This window comes from Syngnathus scovelli, chromosome 9, assembly GCF_024217435.2.
Source record: "Syngnathus scovelli strain Florida chromosome 9, RoL_Ssco_1.2, whole genome shotgun sequence".
Lineage (NCBI taxonomy): Eukaryota > Metazoa > Chordata > Actinopteri > Syngnathiformes > Syngnathidae > Syngnathus > Syngnathus scovelli.
The window spans coordinates 2,891,061-2,912,845 of record NC_090855.1 but is presented as its reverse complement, the minus strand read 5'-3'; the positions used below and the strand labels follow the sequence as shown (position 1 = coordinate 2,912,845).

Genomic DNA, 21,785 nt, shown 5'->3' with positions numbered 1-21,785 from the left:
CAGGAGCCTGACGTCATCAGCATACAAGTGCGCCTGCGTGGGGCGCACCTGGCTGAATAGACAGGTTGCGTAATATTAGAAATCCCATCGCGCACTTCATTGTGAAGATTACACGAAAATGCGTAAAGAGTTGCATAACTCGGAAAAAAATGAAGAAATTGAACGTTTCCATTTCCTTTAAGGTCACCACTTCCTGAGCACATCTGCTTATCATCATGATTCATCTTGATTTTCAAATTTGCTATGCATGGTGACACTTTTCAGATTTATTAACACTCTAACACGTTGAGGATAACAACAAAACCCAAGTTGGAATCCATCTTTCTAACTGATACATGATATATATGTATTTTTTTTGAATAAAAACAATCATACAATTTTACTTTTGAAAAAACATTTGAAAACAATGTCACTAGTACTAATTCAGACAATGGATGTTTGCTAATACTAGTTCCTATATAAATTATGTTGTATTATGGAATTTACATCATCAACATTTAATATTCAATTTTACATTGCCTCGGCTTTAGGCGCACCGCATTGCGCCACCCACAGGCCAGGGAAATAACTCCAGACACGACCAATTTATTCAGACGTGTGTAGTAGCGCCACTGACCAAAGGAGGCGCTCAGGAAGTCACTGTTATGCTCGAGATTGTCTAAAGAAATATTAATTTATCAAAATTATAATATTTGCTAATAGTTGTCACTCGGTTTATATAATTACAGCAATTTAGAAGTTTTTTCTTCCACAGTCTTCTGGATGAATGACAGGACCTTGGCTGTTTACTTCCGCATTTTTACGCTAAGACCCGCCTTTGTAAATTTGATTGGCTCCCATGGGAAAAAGAAACAATGTATTGTTGTTGATTGGACAGTGACTGTTACGTCATTTGAATGACGACCGCAGCTTTCTCGAGGAGGAACACACGCGACACCAGTAAGCTTTCTTGTATTTACCGAGTTTATTTGACAACATTACAGTTTATTACTCCTTTGCAAATCGAGAGAATAAAGCGCTTCGAAAGATCTAGAATGGCGTTTAAACAGCTAACGTGCTCATTGCTAACATGCCATCGAGTCATGTAACAAGGAGACAGCTTGCATCACGAGAAGCCATCTCGGTCACGCTTGACTTGAAGTTCATCTAGAAAGTCAAGTTTCAAGACTCAACAAAGTATTTTCTATTGACACTCTTTCGTTTAACGAAAATAAAACGCCTTTCACCATCATGCAGTGTCCATATAGAAGGTGATGCATGCAAGCGTGTATTACCAGTATATTACGCTATTCATTTGGAAGGACCCATAAAAACGAAAGGTATATATCGAATGTATCACTGCCTGATCATAAATGACACAATCTTCTAATATTTCCCAGGTTCTTCCTGGTAGGAGCTGTCAAGAAATACCGGGAGGGCTGAGCTGTGTATTAATTTACATATTCTTAATGGATTCTTCATGTTGATGTAAGATTCAAATTCCATGCAGTTCATACACTAATTGTCATTAAGTGCAAATAAAACTAGAATGAAGACACAAGCTGCTTACAAAACTCTTGTGTTGATTGGCCTAACTGTCGTTAAGGGAGGTGTTTCTAATAATTTGACCCTCTCGTGTCTCACATAATCCCGTTGTGTTTCGTAGCCCGGCTATTTTGAAGCTGAGTCGAGCGGAGGTGCGTTTGAGGAGTCTGGCGGCTCATCTGGGTAAAGTAGCAATGACAACCGCCGCTAGTGAGGAGACTCCGACTGCTGCCATCCTCATCATCGGGGATGAGATACTCAAGGTGAGGCTCGGGGGGTGGGGATCTGATCTATGAATGTGACAGCCACATCTTGTCTCAGGGCCACACGGTGGACACCAACAGCGGCTTTCTCACACGAGCGTTGCGGAAGCTCGGCGTGTCCGTGCAACGCATCACAGTCATTCCGGACGTCCAGGATGTCATCGCCAAAGAAGTGGCTCTCCTTTCTTCTCAGCATACCCACCTGATCACCTCAGGGGGCATCGGGCCCACCCACGACGACGTCACCTTTGAAAGCATCGCCATGGCCTTCAACGAGGAGGTCTATCAACACCCTGAACTTTCTCGGCTGGTGGAGGAGTTTTTCGGCACGGTGGACAAAAGCAGCCCGGCGATGAAGTTAGCCATGGTGCCCAAATCGGCCAAACTCAATTTTGGAACAGATGCTCAGACGGGGAAACCCCTCCGTTATCCACTGGTGGGTGTAATTTTGCATAGTTTGGGTGGAAAGGGTTTGTTAGAGGGAAAAAAAAAAAAAGTTTCCATCAATTCAAACTAAATTTTAGTATGTCAAGTACAAAAACTTAATCTGGAGGTCTGTCTCCACCACTTTTCGACTTTCTGCCAATTGTGAAGCAATCGTTTTCGGAGCTCACGCACAATTTGCCTTCCTGACCTGCCTCCATCTAATCGTTTCAACAATTTCACAAGGACGAACAGTTCTCTGTAATGTCACAGTGTCACTGTCGTATTTTCCCTCACTTGACAAGGCTTGTCTTCAGCGTGTTCCACAGTATTGGAAATTATTTTGGATTCCGTGGTTTGTTATTTCTCTTCCCCTTGACTGAATATATCTTTCCAACCCGGAGAGCAAAAAGTTTGCAAATTATAGTTTGCAAAGTTACATTTTGCAGCTTCACGATTTCAAGTGCTGCAAGGGAAAACTGACGACTGAATTTCAAGTTTTATTTATTTATTTTTTCTTACAGGTGAGCGTGCGTAATGTGTATATCTTCCCAGGAATTCCATCTCTAATGGAGAGAGCCTTTAATGGGTTGGAACATCTTTTTGCTAGTTCAGGAACCACTTTTCATACTCGTGAGGTAAGCCGATATTTGTTTTTTTTTCGATTCTGATCAACTCAGCGAGACTCCGATTGTCGTCAGGTGTTTGTGGCTGAGGATGAGACCGCGATCGCCCCGGTGCTCACCAAGCTGCAGGCCTCCTGGGGTCGCAAGGTGGCCCTCGGCTCCTACCCAGACTGGCTGAGCAACTACCACCAAGTCAGGCTGGTCCTGGACTCGGACAGCCAGGAGGAGGTGGACAAAGCTCGGGCGCAGTTGATCGAGTTGCTGCCGATAGGAAGCGTGGTGCCCTTAGTGAAGGATCCCGTGTCCATTGCCACGGCTGAGGTGTACACGTTAGCTAACACCGGTAAGAGATTGACAGATGTTAAGGACCAAACCATTTTTTTTTTTGTCCATTATTTTAAAACTTTCAATTTCAAATAATAGCCTGTTTTTGAATAACACATTTTCATTATTATTATGATTTATTATTATTATTTATTATTATTGTTGATATTTTTATCTTATACTTTAAATTAAAAAAAAATTGTGTCATTCAGTTAGCTATTCAGTTTCTTTTTGTAACTCACCAGTGTGTGGCTCCACAAATGTCCCACAGACTAACCCCGCCAAAAGATTTAAATCTGTCAAAATAAATCACAACCTGTGTTAATAGCAAGAATATTGGTCATCCAAAATTCTGGAATAATCTCTCCTGTCCTGCAGGCTCACCGCTGGGGGAGAAAGTTGCATCTGCCTTGAAGACAGTCGAAGCGGCGCTGGATCGGTATTCCATGGAGGAAGTCTGCATCGGCTTTAACGGCGGCAAGGACTGCACGGCGCTCTTGCATCTCTACTACGCTGCACTAAAGAGGTAGGAAAAAAAAAGAAAAAGATGAGTGAAAAGTAATCTGTATCTTGTTATTTGTTTTGATGTCCTATTTCTGCTTCCAGGCGCTACCCGGAAAGTAAAGACAAAGTGAAAGCGCTTTACATTCGCATCGTCTCTCCGTTCTCAGAAATGGAGCGCTTCCTTCAGGACACCATCAAAAGGTGACTCGACTCCATTCCAAATTTTCAATTTACAAATATGCCAACACTCCTCCCCTCAGATACGACTTGGATCTGTTCTCCGTGGAGGGCAGTATCCGACAGGCGCTGAGCGAGGTGCAGGAACGGCGACCCGAGCTGAAAGCCGTCTTGATGGGCACCAGGAGGAGCGACCCTTACTCTCACACGCTAACCCCCATGTGCCCCACGGACCCCGACTGGCCGACTTATATGAGAGTCAACCCTTTACTGGTCAGTAACACCCCCAACACAACATACACTTAAATGGAATTGAAAAAAAAAACGCTGGACGACATTTCCTGTCAATGGCACTTAAAGAGTCTAAATTTTTGAAGTTCTTATGCATTGAATCAATTCTAATCAATTTAAATGTGACTTCTTTCAACACAGGACTGGACTTACCATGACATTTGGTCCTTCTTGAGAACATTATACGTTCCCTATTGCATTCTTTACGATAAAGGGTAAAAACATACTCACCCAGTCGTTGCGTTAACGATATTTTTAACGATGTGATTATTTTTCCGACCAGGTACACGTCCCTGGGCAGCATGGACAACACGTGTCGAAACGCGGCGCTGCAAGTGGTGGATGAAAGAGGAGTGAAGCGCTACCAGCCAGCTTACCTATTAGAAAATGAAGAAGAGGAGCGTAATTCTCGTGCCTGACACTTAACGCAAACGTTTTTATTTTCAAAGTCCGTCAATAGCCGTTAAAAAAAAAAAAAGAACTGTATTTGTAAATGATAAAGTGTGTCTGACTGAGCCATAAGCTTTTTACGCTGCTGAATAAAATAATCAAATTGTATTTATCTATGGTCATGTGACTATTTCAATTGATTTAGCGTAAGCTTCGCTATTAAATCCGATAAAATGCAGAAATATTGGTTCCGCCGATGATGTGCAAATATTATTTTTGTTAGAGGTTCTGCAGATCCAAATAATCAGGGCCAGTTAAAATTAATACCCAGTTTTAGCGGGTGGTTGTGTCTCCTCCAAATGCAAACCATACCTTTTGTTACCATGACAACTGCAGGTGGAGCTCAGGCAAGCGACTCGGTGATGCCAAATTTGTGACTCTTGCTCTATTTAGAGACTTTAAGCAACTATTTTTTTAAATGACAACAAATCTAACATCCTGTTGTGGTGGTATCGAAGACTTGACTCCGTCTCGAGCAGATGTTCCCCGTTCCCGAGACTCAGACTGCAAATGATGCGATAGCGCCCTTGGCTAATTGGACTAATTGGGCCCACTGTTAAATTACACGGTGCAGAACAGCTCACTCACTGACACATTTTGAAAAACAGTGAGATAAAGGATTGACTTAGTTGTTTCATTTCACTCTTGATGGGTGGCCAGGCACTTCAAAGACTTAATTATTTCTATACAAGCTCAATTAAAAAGTCAATTCTCATGATACGTTTCTTTTCAGTCTACACACCAGGAAAACTACAATACTCATATTAATTATTATCACTTGAATGGCTTCCTGTGTGTTTTGAAATTAATTTTAAGATTTTTATTATTGAAAGAAAGTGAGGTAGCCGAATATTTTCTGCGTTCAGGTTCTTCTAAAGTTGTGCATATGTTTTTTTTTTCTAAATTATTTTTTTTAATTTTTATTTAAATTACACGGACATCTTACGTCATTATACTCTGTTTGTTATTGGTCTAATGAATTCGGTGACGAGTCCTGTTGCCAGGCAGAATTAATACGCTTCAATCCTAACTAGCCAATGAAAGAATATAAAAGTTTACAAGACGAGCGTGAGGACGGACAGGCTACCGATAAAGCATTCCAAAATAAATATTGGAATATTTTATATCACAACACACACACACACACTAAAGTGACGTCCACTTGTAATTCACTTGGCGGCCCTCACGGGCGCGTTGTCCTCACGTTTTCCATTCAGCACCGCCAACGACAATAAATTGGCTTGTCTTTCTGTAGACATGATTGAATCCAGGCGCATCGATCCACTTGCGCACTGTCGCGTGGCACGCTTGGATCGATAGTGGCCCGGGTTAAGAAGGAAAGGGGGGCGGCACAGCGGGCCTTCACCCACGCTCGGCGTCGAGTACAATTTAAATATTTTTTTTCTTAGAAACATTTTCCCACAGTAACGTGTATTATTATTATTATTATTATTATTATTATTATTATTACTATTATTATCATTATTATTATTATCAAGCAGCCATATTGATTCTCGTGACCTATCGTACTTCTACATTTGTAAAGTGCTCCGATACTATCACACCCGATACTACCAGCTTGTCACGTACAATTCTGTCCTTTCTGCAGGTAAGCAGACGGTAAAATGTTTTCCTCAAACGTGATTGTACGAATAGTGGATGTTTAAAGTGAACTAATATAAAATCAAGTTGTATATTTAATATAAGGTACTCATAATTGTATTCAAATAATAAAATACTGGTCACAAAATGTCCCCATTTGTAACAGTTGAGGAAAATCAACTTGTCTTTTGTTATTGACTTTTTTTTTTTTTTATCACAGTCACAAGAAATTCCTTCCACACTGTCAAGTAAATCAACAGCATGTTTGTCCTAGCGTCTCACCTCCCGGGCTGCTTGGGCTCATTAGTCCCGATGTGTTTCAGCCCCATCAGCCTCACGCTTCCATTCTCCTTAGAGTTAGTGCACTCTCCTTGTCACCATCGTTTTTTCTTCATCATTCGCTTGAATTTAGCTTCCGCGCCCCGATCGCGGTTGCTATTGCTGAGCTAGTAAGAACGTGCTCGGACTTGAGCTCTTTGGTCCATTTGAATGCTCTCAATGCACACAAAAATGAAATATTTTAAATTGATCTGATTTTTGCTTGGTCTCATTTAAGTTTTTTTTTGTCATTTTAGCATTTAGCTACATAACTTTACATACCCCCAGGGGATGTAAATTCAAAAGCACACGAAGCTCGGCAAACATGTTCCAGCACACTTTACCTGTCAGTTTGGCATTTTCAAAAGGTGAGTAATATTACTTTTTTTTTTTTTAGTCAACTTGACTTTTCTGTCACTAATAAAGAATATTGTCTGTCCAGTTAATAATGGTTTTATGATGGTGACAGACTCAAGACAGGAACAAATTATTGACTTTGCATTATTTCCCATAGGGAAACTTTGAATCGATTGTGCGTTTTTTGCCAAATCTTGCTAACAAACGGCAATAAAAAAAAAGATTGCTTGGCTGAGGTAATAACTGACTGTCAGGCAGGTATTACCTTTGCAAGGTAGCCACGAAGAGAAGTGCGTTCAGATTCATTTATATCTATGATTCTAGTATTTGTGCAGCAGGGGGCGGGACCTCCCTGAGTGTAATTGCACATCCACTACAGTAGGTGGCAGTGTCATTTTCATTTTCAGAGTGGTTTTCTAAGGTGTTGGTTTTTTGTGTTCTGAGTTTGGTCATGTGACATTCTGATTGGTCGTTACCTGAGCTGCTGTGATGTCATTTTCAGGCGACAGCAAGTGGCAAGATGGCCGCCCCCTGAAATAGATAATAAAGGGAACGAGTTCATCAGAATGTTGCATTGGAGGTTAATCCACAAATTAAATGTCATATCAAATTTAACAACATGGTTTAGGGAAATCTAGTTCTAGTTTTTAATATTGTTTCAGACTCCCACAAAAAAAAATACCTCTGCAAATTCAGCTTTGTAGCTCCAGCTGACTTGGACTGGATGTGTATGAACATGTACAGATATTCACGTATAGCATATGAACAAGGCCATAAATCCTGTCCCGTCCAAATCTGATATGAATTCAATGTGAACAACCGTGTGAAGTCTTTGGAACACACTGAACCAGGTGCGTTTAGGTGCGCGAGAAACATGTGGCGAGATTCGATAATGGAGCCAACTTAGCATATCAGACTCTAAATGTGTTTTTCTTTGAAAAGGATACACGTCCCCGATCCGGTTGCTCGGCGGCCCCCGCGGTGTAAAACGACACTCGAAGGTGCATGACACAGCGATTCGGATGACGGGTCCTTGACGAGGGGGACGGGGGGGGGGGGTTCTTTGAGCCGATGTAAATTGCCAGCCGGGTCGCATGTAGAAGCAGCAGACCGAAACATGGACAATGGCGACGCTCGCTATCAAAGTGTCACTAGCTCAAAGTGGAGGAAAGAAAAGGAAAGTGGGAATTGGGGGACGTGTGACGGATGGACGGGGGGGCAGCTCAAAACCAAAGACCTCCCTTGTACAAGATTTCAGAATTGGTGTTTTTGGTGCACATGCTGAGAAACCTTTTAAAATGTCAAGATATTTGCTCAGAAAATTCTAGCACAAGAACTAGAATTATATATTATTATATTAAATAATAATGTATATTATTATATACATATTATTTATAATATTTATTTAATATTCTATTAAATAATGTACATTATTATATAAATATAAAAAAAAAAATTCTGCTGAGAGTGAACTGGTTTTACCTTTTTCCATCTCAACTATTTTGGGAATGTGACCTTTAACACTTTGAGCATTTTTATTTGACATGAAAATGTGACTTTAAAAGTGACGGTGAACATTGATGTACTCATTTGACCTCTGCCACAAACCATTTTGTGGGGGGGGGCTTCTAACATATGATCAAATCATCTTTGGGTTCAACAGCACTGGTTCATTAGCCAAGGTTATTCCCCCAGGTCTTGTTCTAAGATCTAATCGGCTCCTCCTTTCCCCGTACGCCCAAACCTAAGTTGCATTTAAGCCTGCACCTTCAACAAGGACGGAAAAAAAATGCCCCCCCCCCCCACCACCGTCGGTGGAGGTAATAAATGCCAGTGTGACGTTGGGTCATCAAGCAGTGACTGTTGCCATGGTAACGGGTGCACCCAGGAGCTCAGCCGAGTGTAGTTTCCTGCTTTGTCTCAATGTTCCCCGCATTCCTCAGTGTGACATTGAGGAAGACAGTGAGTAGTTACACACCTTGTTGGACATCTGACATACACATTTTGCACTTCGGCTGTGTTGGATACGACAAACGAGAGCTGTGGGATCTTGAATAAAGTCAATAGCATCATTGAATCCCTTCTGCGTATTAAATATATATTTAAAAAATATTTTTTTTCTTTAAATTATTTTTTACATAATTTTCCCGATAAATAAATAACTTAAAATAAACATAAATGTAATGTAAATGTAAATTAAAAAAAGAAATTAGTTCTTTGAATTATTTTTTCCATAATTTTTCCGATAAATAAATAACCTAAAATAAACATAAAAAGCAAATTGATTGATTTGGCATTTGTTGTCTGGATTAAGATGCCTCCATATATTTATTATTCATTATTATTCATTTTGCAATATTACTAAAATGCTGCATTAAATACATAATAAATATGAGAGAAAATAAAAATTAACTGGCAGATTTCCAAATGAATAAAATATTTTATTTTTATATGTAATGGACTGGACTTCATGAATACACTAGATTTATAATTCTACATTTACACTCCAAGAAAAAATTCAAGTGAGTGACTATTATAAAGAAGTTGGCCATTTCTAAAATCCAAGTGCGGTGAAACAACTCGAAATAGAAGAGGCTAATCCTGAATTTTCAACCATCTTTGGATGGCGTCTGTATAGTTTGAAACGCCCACACAAGCTTTTTTACTCTTGACTGGATCACATATTCAGCTTGTGGAGCGATGAAACAAAACATGCAATATCTGCAAGAGATGTCAAGTGGAGGAAAACTTTAGACCACTGACTGTGTATCGCCTAAATGCAATTTATGTGGGATGACAAAAATATCACAAAGGGGAGGGGGTGAGCAGTTACCTGGATATACGCCACCTTGGTCATAGTATTAATCACATGAAAGCTTTCCCTGTACCGAGGAGATACATGAATGGAAGCTGCTGGGATAACGGCTGAACAAAAGAGTAGAAATCCTGTTAAAAGATTTTCTAAAGGAGTGTGTAATCCTTTTATTCAGAGAAGGTCACTTCCTGCGCCACCTCTCTCATGTCCACCTTCCTTCAAACCGTGTCAAGTAGCGCTCGAGACTTAGCCTCAATTTCCGCCGCATGCTAACATGTGTCTTGCTAATTACAAAACTTTACAATTACAAAAAAAGTTCAATCCAGAGGAAGAAATTGACTCAATGGCAATGAAAGTGCGAGTAAAATGTTTTTTCTCCCACTCCCCTTTAATAGTCTCTAGTTGTGATTAACAGCAGCAATGTGCGCCGGAATATTCAACGGAGGCCCAATTAAAAGAGAAGCGAGAGGACCCGCTGTGCGGAAATTTAATGTACTATAATTAGCGAGAAGGCTACACAATACTATCTGCTATTAAATGTGAAACTTGGGCACAAACTTCTTAACTACTTTTGGATTGTTTTATGTTGTGTAATCTTCCGTATAGATGGATGCCTGTACCTAATAAAGTGGCTTGTGCATTTGCTAATTTGGCTAGGGGTCAAATTCAACGCCAATTCTTCTACCCGACACAAAAGAAACTTTATTTTTTTGTCCAGGAACAGAAATGTGAAAATAGTTTAAGGGTGGAAATAGAGTCAAAACAAGTCAAGGGAAAAAAATAAAAATAATATGCAGAGTGGAAAATAATTATTCGATCCCCTGCTGAATTTGTAAGTTGGCTCACTAATAAAGAAATTAACTGTCTTCCCTTCTTCCGTTTAATTACGCTAATAGACAAAAGTCATAAAAAGCACACATAAAAACACTTATAAAAGTTGTAAAGTGTAGTCGTACTGAGTGTATTATTTGATTCCCCAACTTAGCTGGAATTATGCCCATGTGACACACAGATCGCAAGCTGATTGGTCGTTTGTCCCAGAGGAACTGTGATGTCATTTTCAGTCGACAGCAAGTAGCAAAATGGCCGCCGCACCCGGAGATGGATATAAATTGGTGGATTTTTCGCTTAATTTACATTCTATACTTCCGTGGCGTCACACAGTATACATTTTAAAAGAAAATTTGCGACTTGACTTTCCTTTGGGTTCAATTTGAATAAAGTTACACACTTACCCATCACTATAGCGTCAAGTCAAACAGAAACATGTGCTCCGGATATCAAGGTCAAGAATCCAAAGCGGCTGACGATGACAAACGTGTCATCACAAGCCATCATCAAGCATGAAATAGCAACATTAGCCCCGTTAGCCAGGAAATTGCCTCTCTGCCTTTTCGCCAAGAGTGCCTCCATCGTGGCCCATATAAATGGAAATGCATTTACAGCTTATTTGGAAGCTCACTTTTATATTTTCAACAACATCTCCCGAGCCGAGCCCCGTGATAAATACAGTGACTTGTTTATTGGCAATAAAGCCGGAGGGTCCATTAATAAACAGAGTCTATTGGCTAGCCGAGGCTTATCAGGCCAGGGCCGGCCGTGGATAAAAGACCCTGGGCTCAATACCTTAGCAGCTTACAAGTGCCTTCTACACCACAAGGTCACCTTAGGGGGCCTTCCCGACAATCCTCATTTCCAGGATCTTGCATGTCCTACATGTGCCAGATCGGATTAAACACACGTTAATTACAGAGTTTCCCCAAATTTATTTTGTTGCCACAATTGGATGCAAATAGTAGAAAAAAAAGAAAAGATAATTAGGCTCAGATTGCAGTTGTCTCTTCACAGAAGAAGCTACAATTTTCACTAAAATGTGAACACGGAGGGAACATTACACACACACAGAAAACTAAACTGTACATAAAATTCTATACCACAAATGATTAAAAAAAAATTAACAATAAAAGTTGCATTAATGGTGATTTACAGTGTTTTGAAAGAACAAAATTTATAAGCGCCATGTTTAAACATTCGAAACGAATTTAAGCTCAAGGCAATCAAACATTTCAAACATACATTTTTAAAAAAGTATTTTTTTCATTTCATTTGAAGAATTTATGGTTATCCGTATAAAAAAAAATCAACATTTTTACATTTATAATTAAAAAATGGCACTTCAGGTAACAAACCCACAAAAAAATTAAAAAAAAGTAATTTCATCAAAAATTAAAAAGAACCAACTGATTAATAATGAATTAAAATGGCCAATTAATCAGGCTAGCAAAACTCCATTGCGTCAAAACATTGGTACACCAAAATAAAACAAATATTTATCTACAATATAAAACATTGTGCGTAAAGAAACTCTTTCTCCACAATTAAATAACACAAAACTACAAAGTTCTCACACATCAAGCGTATTTTGGCAGGTCTTAATAACATCAGCTAAAATGTGTCCAGAGCTTGTTAAAAAAAAAAAAAAAAAAAAAGAAAAGGAGCATGTGTGCATATAATCTGCTTCGATGGAGCAAGACGAGCCCCGTGTCGTGTTTACCCACAATTCCCCCTGGCGTGCGTTTCTCCTGTGATCCAGAGAAGCAGCACAGCAGGATGCTCGATCAAACGGGACAAAGCAGCCCAAGGTCCATCTATTATTAGTATCATTATCATTATTATCATTAAACATCACCTTTGTAATCCAGTGGGTGGCCAACCCAGTTGCACTCCAGTAAAACCAGTTGGATCCCAGTAGGGGGCGCAGCAGCCTTGCCTCATTATTTTCATTACTTCCTTGTCCTCATTTATATTAATCAAATCGAGGAAGTTATAGTAAAAAAAATACATTTATGTGTTGGAACCAAAAAAGTGGCACTGTATCAAACTAACATTAAGTCAATTAAATATTTCATTTGTTTTTGCATCAAACATATTTGATGCAAAATGCAACCGCAATACAAAACTGAATTATTAATATCGCACCTCAGTGACAATGTCAACAAAAAAATTGTTGTAAACGTGCCTATATTTTGTAATTTTCCCTAATTGGTCTGAAAACGTTACTAAAATTTGTTTTTTCTTTTTGTTGTTCATATAGCTCTACATTGTTGACTGTATAATCTAATATTTAATTAGTTTTGAAATTAATTCACAAAAAATAAATCTTTTTGTTCATCTTCCGCCAGTCTCGTTATTTTGGCTTACGTTCAAATCATGCTAGCAGGCAGAAAACCGCAAACACCCCTTTTAACTGGTCCCAAAAAATATTTATTTACTACAAAATAATATCTTTTTACTCATCTATCTATGCCAGCGACATATAGTGGCTGCCAGTGTACCGTGTAGCAGGAAATTAAACAATTACACAACTACAAATGATGTATTTTTGTTGACCCACAATCAGAACAATGAAATATTAGCCTGTATATCCATTTTTTGGGACATTTTTGTTAAGTGTCGTCTCAACGAACACTGCATTAGGTGGTGCATGTGTACCTAATGAAATGGCCTGCGAGTAATTAATGGAAGGTGATGAGAAGGATTGTCGGGGGGGATGCACAGTAAGTCCCTGAGTGTGTGTGTGTGTGTTGCACCTGAATGTTTGTGTGCGCGCAATGACAAACACGTCTTCCGCGGTCCCTTTGCATGGACGGCGAGGGGTCACCGGCTTAGTGTTCCAAATCTTACTGGGAACAGGTGCGAGGAGGTCAGGTGGTCAGCAGGACGGCGAGGAGGATGAAGAGAAGGTGAAGCGAAGGCGCCCTCGATGGACAACCTCGATTCAGAGGTGACGTCGCTGAGAGAGGACACAAACAATGTCACGAGCGTGTCTCCTTGTTCGTGACGTGGTTAGGAATTAGTTTTGTTGGAGGACATTTTAAAGATTTGAGTTGGGGTGCGGTGCAGGGAAACAAGTGGGAGGTCAAATTGTTCCAAAATTGGAATTTTTCAAAAAGGGGTGTCAGAGACAATTATGTAAAAAACAAATTTTATTTTTCCCAAGAATGAGACGATTAAGTATCAAGAATATCACTTGTAATAGCACAATAATGAAAAGTTGTAATTTTGGGGGAAAAGGTTGTAATGTTAAAAGCAGAAAAAAAAAGGAAATTATAAGTACATAGTGTTGTCACGTTAAGACAATCATGTTCGCTTATTAGGAGAAAGGAAACTGAAAAGAAAGAAATTTATCAAGACTAATAAAATACAAAATTATTTTAAGGTTATGTGAATGATTCTGAATTACAAAAAAAAATCTGTGAGGAAAAAAAAGAGTAAAAATTTGAAATAAAATATATATTTGCGTATATGTAGATGTTGAAGAACAAAATATTTTGAAAATATTTGCGCTAGGTAGTTTAGCGAATTTTTCCCCTCAAAGTATCATCACTTATTCTTAAAAAAAATCTCAAAAGTACGTTTAAATCTGCTGAGTTTGCAAAAAACAACAAACCAATATTATAATTTTTTTCATTTTGACTTCAGTCTTTGATATGTACGTCTTATTTCTTCTTTTATTGTTACATTATTTCTAAAAAGAGATTCTTAGTTTTCTGACTTAACTGTTGTTCTGATGGATAAAATATTCTTTAAAACATTTTTTCTTCTAATATATACAATTTCTTGTTTGACTATTCTCCTAAAACTCTTCTCTTCTAACATTCTGACTTTATTCTCTTGAATAAATGCAATTCCCCCCCTCAATGATACGACTAAAAAATTCTCATGATTTATTACAACTTATCCCAACTTTATTTTTGCAATTCCATGAATGCCGAAAACCGGTGAAGAATCTCACCTTGAGTTTGTTTGGAGCCCTTGGATGCTGTGAGTGGAAACGGAAAGAGAAAGAGGGAAAACTTTAGAAAGAACTTGCTGATTCATCATGTTTTCATGCTTAATGCTCCAAAAAAAAATAGTGTAGCTGGTAGAAGTAAAAACAGCAAGAGGCAGACAAATGAGCAAAGGGATACATTTATCTTTTGTTAAAACCTTAAGCCATTCTCAGCAAATTCTCTTAAAGGTCAGGAAGAAAGGAAAGCGAAACAACAGGAAAAGGAGAAGTGTTATGGAAATTAGGGAGCGTTACAGTGATGGGGATTATATCCAGACAGAGAGGATACAGGAAATGAAAAGGGAGGAGAGAAAAAATAAAAACAGGACCAAATCCAAAACGACAGAGCGAGACCAAGAAGTGGACAGAGCTCGAAAGCCCGAGCGAGGGCGGAAGAAAAGAAGTTTAGGAAGGTCAGACGGAGAAAAAAAAAAAAAAAAAAAGACAGAACCCGGGGAGACAAGCGGACACTCAGCCGGGTTGCGCTAAAAGGAAATTATGGAAGGATGCAAAAAAAAAAAATTAAAAGAACACACTAAAAGGTAATTTGTCAAAAGTTGTGCCTCACAAATGCAGAAAAACAAGAACACACACACACACACAACAAAAGTTGGTGTAGTATATCAAGGGTGGTTCCACACTTGAAGAGAAAATAATAGAAACACACACAAAGGTGGCTGCAAACAAATCAAGTTCAGAGGTCAAAGGTTGTACAACTAATGGACCCAAAGTTGGGTGGGGCCACACAAATACAGAAAAACAAGAACGTGCATACACATATGGATGCGTGTTAAAAATAAAGACAACACAGACACAAAACAGCGCCACCTGTCTGTGAACACAGCAACTAAATGTACTACGTGGGCATTATGCGCTCGCCGTGTGTGTGTGTGTGTGTGTGTCACCTGCAAGCCTCGTCTGTCGCTCAAAATTACTCCGCTGATTGTCTACAACTAACGGCCATCTTGGGGTTAATGAGGCATTAAATGGCGTGCTGGGACTTGGCCTAGTGCGCAGTGTGTGTTCACCCATGTGCGTGCGTGTCTGAGATAAATCATATTTATATAAAAAAAAAAAAAAAAAGCCACTTCAGCGCTTTATTAAAAAACTCCATTTGTGTACGCCTATAAAATATTTTGGAAGGTTTCAATCCTTGGCTAGATTTATTTAAGCTGAATTAAAATGACTAAATCGGTCAAATTATATCTGGGAAAATAAATATAATTTATATAAATACGCACGGGTGAATAGTATATACCGATTCTTGCACTTGCATAAATAGAAGTATGTAAAATTTGGAAAACTGTAAAAAAAATTGCTAAAAAATATTTAAAGGACAATAAAAACAATACTTGTAATTCTGATGCAATGAAGAAAAAATATAATGTGAATGAATTATATTTCCTATCAAATGCTGTAAATACAATCTCCACTTCACGGTTAGATTTAAATTCAGCTTTTCAAAAATATTTTTTTAAGAAAAAGTCTGAAACCGTGCGACACCAGTCGACGGAATGCCTCGTGTTTACTCGTGTGTGTGTGACACGAATGTTGTGACCTCGACTAATTGTACAAAAAAAAAAAAAAAAAATCTTGCTCATAATAACGGTGGCAGCGAGCCTAAACACAAAATGGCGACGATGGTGCTGCATGGCGGTCTTTGCTTCTTTTTCCGCACTGCGGTCTGGAACGTGCAGCACCACCGTAGCGAAATGTGTGTGTGTGTGTGTGTGTGTGGGGTGGGGTGGGGGGGGTCGCTCTGCCGCACTGTTCCACCATTCCAGTTCACAGGACGCCGCCATTTTACAAACGTGGCGGCTAATGCTAACCGACAATGCTTAGCGCCCTATAGAAAAAATAAGAAAGTAGAATCTGGAAAAACCGTCGCTTGGTTTGGAGAGTCGGCAAACGTGCGTTTCCAGTTGGGAGGGTTCAAAAGGTATGATTGGAGGAGGGAGGTTTTATTTGCTGGGGTGAAAGGAAGGCGGCGATGTAAGACACCCCCCGCCCAAAAAAAAAAAAAAAAAAAAGAAGCAAAGTGAAAAAGACTGGGCTCACCGCGGGAGGAAAAGAAGAGATTCGATTGGGGAAGAGAAAAGGAATCAATTAGAGCGAAAGGGAAGTCGCTTCTTAATGGCTTCTCACAGTAGGACGACGACGGGACAAACAAAAATGGAGGCTTTTATTTATTTTTTTTAAGTTGACGGCTGAAGAATAAGGTGAGCGAGGAGGATGGAGTTGTCTGATGCAACGCAGGCTCAAGCGCCTTCTTTGGTTTCATTCGTGCCACTGGTGATGGGGGAGGGAAGGGCGGGAGGGAGGGAGGGAGGCGGTCTCACCCAGAAACTCTACCGAACGTTTACACATCGTGGCGAAAAAACGGGAAAGTGGATGTCCTCAGATCTGAATCGTTTCTGTCGATGTGAGGCCGTGGAAATTTACAGACGCATGAAATCGACCTCAGCTGTCAAACCATCGTTTGAGGAATTAAAATAAATAAATAAATAAATCTACAGCAGTAAATTGGTCGTTTTTTTTGGGACAATTGCTGAAAGGGTGACTATGACAAAAAAAAAATTCTGTGGACATTCTCAATCTTCATCAGATCATCGGCAAAAGACAAATCAAGGCAACTTGACTTTTTCCAAATGAGGTGTCCCTAATGAAATGGCCAAGGGTTGGACGTCCGAATATGATAAATAACATATCAACCCATCTCGTGGGGGAAAACAACTCGTTAGTAGCTGCCCTTCCCCATGAAATAAAAATCTTTAGTTGGCGGAGAGTTGTCAGGACATTTAATTCTCAAACAACCGACGCCAGTTCAAAACTTTTCCATTTGGAGGTCATTCAACAGCAATCTCAGCACCTTAAAAAAGCTAACTTAGCCACTTAACTGATGACTTGAAACATAACCAAGCTACTCTCCCTATTACTTAAAAAGCAATAAAGTAAAAATCCAACTTTAAATACATTTCACATCACACACACAATGTCCTTCCGAGCCCTCCCGCATCCCTCTTGTCCACTGCGTTGTGTGTTCTGGAGTTAAATTAAGTCCATAAACACACAGGTGTGCACACGGGAGAGAATAGCGACAATCTGCCGTGTGACCTTGGTGCAATGTCGCCGTGGACGCCCTTCAAACGAGTACGAGGGAGATGATTGCTGGCAACGGAACAACCCGGCACGGAATTGTCTGTTAATCACCACAAAAATGCATTTCGGGGGACTTGGAGGACAAGTGATTGTGGGACACACACACAGACACACCAACGAGGAAGGTGCCGGAAGGGAGAATTTGAGCACAGCACCTAATGAACATCCAGAGACCCTTCAACTCTCCTTCCTCCCCTCGCTCATTCATCTTTCGCATCTCTCTCTGTTTCTATCAGCCCAGAGAAGTGTCTTAGCGAGCGCGTCCGACACGAGGGCGGAGTCGGGAGACACTTGGGCGCGCCCAGATTAGTTTTGCTCGGCTAGCGAAAGATCATAAAAAAAGGGGGAGCGCAAGACAGAGGCAAGGGGAGGATTAGTGCCACTTGAGGAACGACAGACGAGCGGAGGAGAGAGAAAGAAAGAAAGGGAAAGATGGGAAGCCACAAATTTAGTCGGGATTAGTTTGGGTTAAGGGACAGGATGAGAGAGAGGGACGGAAAAAAAAAAACCCCGGGAGATTCACTTAAGTTGGTGTGATCCCATGTACGCTAAATGGACGTTTCATTAGGTACACTTAACACTATCCAATCACAAATAATTGTTTTCTCATAACACAATAAACATCAGGAGACAATTCCAAGCTTCCTCTTTATTCTACTATTTTTAATGACGAGTAATTTAGAATTTCGTGACCTTTGCCCCGAGTGCCCCGGGTCCAATCCAGGATGAAAAACCCCCTGCAGATAGCACTGGGATGGGAACTGGGACAGACGTCTCACACACACAACCAAATTAGATCACCAAACGGCACGCAATGGGGTCCGTGTAAGACCCCTCCCCTGCCCCGTCCAAGCCACACACATGAACTAGTGGCGCAAGGATTCCCACAGCAAGACCCGGGCGACATTGGCAACCCGAAGGGGCAGCTCAGTGGACTGGAAGACTAACATTACTCCAGGCGGGCTCTGGATTAGATCAAGTCCAGGAATTTCACGCTGGGAGATGGAGAGCAGGGGAATGAAGGTGACAGCCAATGAGGAAGGGACGGGGGGGAAAAATTAAAAAATCCAATTACGGCCTTTGCGTACTGTATTGCCGATTTTTGTGAGTGATTATTTTCATGACTTTTTACAATACACAAGTAGATTTAAATTCAGTTGCATGTCTTGAGTGTAGTACCACATTGTGCCACAAAAACGCTTAGCAGCACTGAGGTCTACTGGAAGAATGCTGCTTTCCATTAGCCCTTCTATGGCGTTTTGCATTATATGTTAGCATTAAGCTAAAACAATCAAGTTGGGGTTTGGTTAGACTATCTGGAAATGGCAATGACAGAGCTTTTTTTTTGCTTGCAACTTAAACTCAAGTCAGATCGCTTTTCTATTGAGGTATGACTGGAAAAAAAAAAAAAAAGGCATGAGGAAACGAAACAGTCGGACAGGTAATGAGGAAATGAGGCCAACAGTTGCACAAAAAAAAGAGCCCTGATAGTAGAAATACTGTATGGAAGGCAGAGGTGGTGGCAAAAGAGGGGAGGGGGGAGTTCAGAGGGAGCAAAAAAAAACCATGAAAGGCAGGAGCTGATGAAAAGAGGCGCGCACTCACCGGTCTCGCAGCACACGGTAACGCGCAGCTTCATACACGGCAGCGGCGGGCCTTCATCTGCAGGCAGAGCTGAGCCACAACAACCAAGGCGAGAGAGAGAGAAGTACTTCAGTGCAAGGCGCTAATGAAAATTTACCCCCCCCCCCCCCCCCCCACCTCACAGTTTCTGGATCGGGACCCCCATACAGCCGTGATTTATGCGTTATTTAATTATATTTTCATGGCTGAATACAAACATATTCAAATCCATCACGTGAATGGTTAGCGAAGCACAGAAGAAACAATCTTTGGCATGACACAAACTGAATAATTCACAAAAGCGATAAGCAGTGAAGCAGTTTGTGTGAGCGACCGTGTCTATTTTTAGAGTGTGCTTATATTAAATGACAGCGTACGGCATTTAATAAAATGGAGAGAGCGTATTCTCTTTTTTAAATGCCAAATAGACACTTGAGTAAATACACCTGCAAAATACCAATCGATCAAATATTCTTTGCTAAATGTTTTTTTTTTTTGTTTTTACAAAATAATATCACAGACCCTTATAAAGTTTGGTGAAAATAAATACTTTTGCGTATCTGGAACGGATTAATTAATTAACATGATCTCCTATGGAAAATGTCGCTTTGGTTTGGATACAAATCTGTTTTATTTTGACATCCTGAGCCAGATTAATCACAGATAAGATGCTTTTGTTTTTACAAAATAATATCACATACCCTTATAAAGTTTGGTGAAAATAAATACTTTTGCGTACCTGGAACGGATTAAATAATTAACATTATCTCCTATGGAAAATGTTGCTTTGGTTTCGATACAAATCTGTTTTATTTTGACTTCCTGAGCCAGATTAATCACAGTTAAGATGCTTTTCTCGCGATGACACAATTTCAGGCATTTTTTTTTAGATGAACTTTTTAAGGCTGTATAATTTGAAGCCAAAGATGGCGGCCTGTGAGCCCTCACAGTGTGTGGGAGCAGACGAGCTGAGCCGGGCTCAGACTAGAGCAACTAATGGAATTAGTGTATCTAACACTATTGTTGTCTAATGCCTTTATATTCTGTCCAGTGGCGCACACTAAACACATGAGACACATATTTGGACCAACTTTATCACTCTTGTTGACTAAACACAAACACTCGGGAGCCCAAAGTGGTTCGACCCGGCGGAGGGGTGGTGGGGGGGACTACTTTCTATTGTTGCTTTTCTCTGAAGTGGCGCAACAAGCACAATAGGCTTCGAATTGTGTGTGTACACAAAATATAGATGAATGTGGAGGCTAGCTTTTATATTCCAACAAAGCTTTATTGTCAGACTGACTACACTAGTAATTTATGTAAAGATGCTTTTTCTGTCATCCCTTGCTTTTGTTGACTCGCCCTCCATTTTGTTTTACATTAACAGAAGTGCTGACTGTAAAATGTTAAAATCAGGTGTAGTCAAACCTCAATTCACAACTTGACATTTAAATTTTTCCGGTTAGCCGAAAACGGTATTTACTATCGTATTTCTCTATTCAATACTTCAAATTGACATTTTGTGGCCCCCTTCAGTTTCTCACTGTGTTAGTGTGTCACTTTTGCACACCATGTATTCTCTTCACTTCTTTTATTCCTCGCCTTGTCTCACGTCCACCCACTTCTCTTGCTCGCACTGACACGAGTCGTCTTAAAAAGGAAAGTTGGGGGGGAAAAAAAAAAAAAAAAAAGGTTTTTACAGCTGTCAAAATGTCCGACCTGCCATTCGGTTGAAGCATGGGGGAGAATCAGAGTTAGCTAGAATACAGTGAGAAAAATTTATAAGAATATTATAAAATCATTTTATGATTTTCTTCTTTTCAGATTTTCAAAACATTCCCTGTATAGTTGTGAAAATCTTTCATAAAGGGGTTAATAGTTCCTCAAGTTAAAACCAAACTGAGAAACTTAATGGGCTGTAATAAGCGTTACAGGTTATCCAAGCATGGCATATTTCCGTGAATGGATCAGCAAGCCTCAAAGTGGTTCCAAACAATGGCGAGCCTTCATGTGTCTTGGATCGGCGCCCACGTACAGTCACACACGCATAGTACTCACAGCTATAATAGTAGTGGCGCCCTGGCAGGAACTCAAACCCCAGCGAGAACGGGGTGAATCTTTGGATCTTCTCCGAGAAGCGAACCGAGCCGAACGGGGCGAAGGGGGTGTTGCATTCCCACCGCTTGATGGCCACCGGCGTCTCCACGCAGCCTTGGAAGGTGGCTTCCTCTGTTAGATAGAGGGCCAGGGTCTCCGGCTGCTTGGGGCCCAGCGTCTGCTTGCTGGGGTAGTAAGGGCAGTAGAAGTCCAGGTAGTCGTTCAGGTTCACCTGGATGGACAGTTCGCCTGCTGTTAACCTGGAAAAAAGATTGACAAAAAACGATTAATAATACAATTTATAACTTGACCAAGTTCAAGCATAATTGATGCAAAATGACGAAGAGGGCGGTAGTAACAGTAGGTAGCAAGGTACGTGCAAGCTAGCTAGCTAGCTAGGT

The 21,785-nt window shown here is 40.3% G+C and overlaps 2 protein-coding genes across 5 annotated transcripts in view; one reads left to right on the top strand and one right to left on the bottom strand.

The window, feature by feature from the left end:
• The first annotated feature begins 849 nt into the window (after nucleotides 1–849).
• On the top strand, nucleotides 850–4,690 carry flad1 (flavin adenine dinucleotide synthetase 1). Its single transcript, XM_049730958.1, has 11 exons — nucleotides 850–939; nucleotides 1,380–1,467; nucleotides 1,646–1,787; nucleotides 1,846–2,223; nucleotides 2,735–2,848; nucleotides 2,912–3,179; nucleotides 3,539–3,686; nucleotides 3,767–3,865; nucleotides 3,925–4,114; nucleotides 4,274–4,347; nucleotides 4,416–4,690. Exons 2-11 carry the CDS (start codon nucleotides 1,460–1,462, stop codon nucleotides 4,549–4,551), a joined length of 1,557 nt encoding a protein of 518 aa, XP_049586915.1. The 5' UTR covers nucleotides 850–939; nucleotides 1,380–1,459; the 3' UTR covers nucleotides 4,552–4,690.
• si:dkey-246i14.3 (ephrin A4) overlaps nucleotides 2,698–21,785 on the bottom strand; it is a 34,552-nt gene continuing 15,464 nt past the window's right edge. The window contains exons 2-9 of one of the 4 annotated variants that reach the window (XR_011087323.1): nucleotides 21,346–21,644; nucleotides 19,270–19,338; nucleotides 14,470–14,496; nucleotides 13,359–13,467; nucleotides 7,336–7,390; nucleotides 3,545–4,509; nucleotides 3,403–3,456; nucleotides 2,698–3,170 (exon numbers count right to left, since the gene is read on the bottom strand). Coding sequence is in view for 2 of the 4 variants with exons in the window: in XM_068651749.1 (XP_068507850.1) it covers nucleotides 13,379–13,467; nucleotides 14,470–14,496; nucleotides 19,270–19,338; nucleotides 21,346–21,644 (484 nt within the window). In the remaining 2 variants the exon portion in view is untranslated. Of the gene's footprint in view, nucleotides 3,171–3,402; nucleotides 3,457–3,544; nucleotides 4,510–7,335; nucleotides 7,391–11,420; nucleotides 13,468–14,469; nucleotides 14,497–19,269; nucleotides 19,339–21,345; nucleotides 21,645–21,785 lie in introns of those variants that run through there. The other 3 variants (XR_011087324.1, XM_068651749.1, XM_049731037.1) reach the window with 3 other exon arrangements.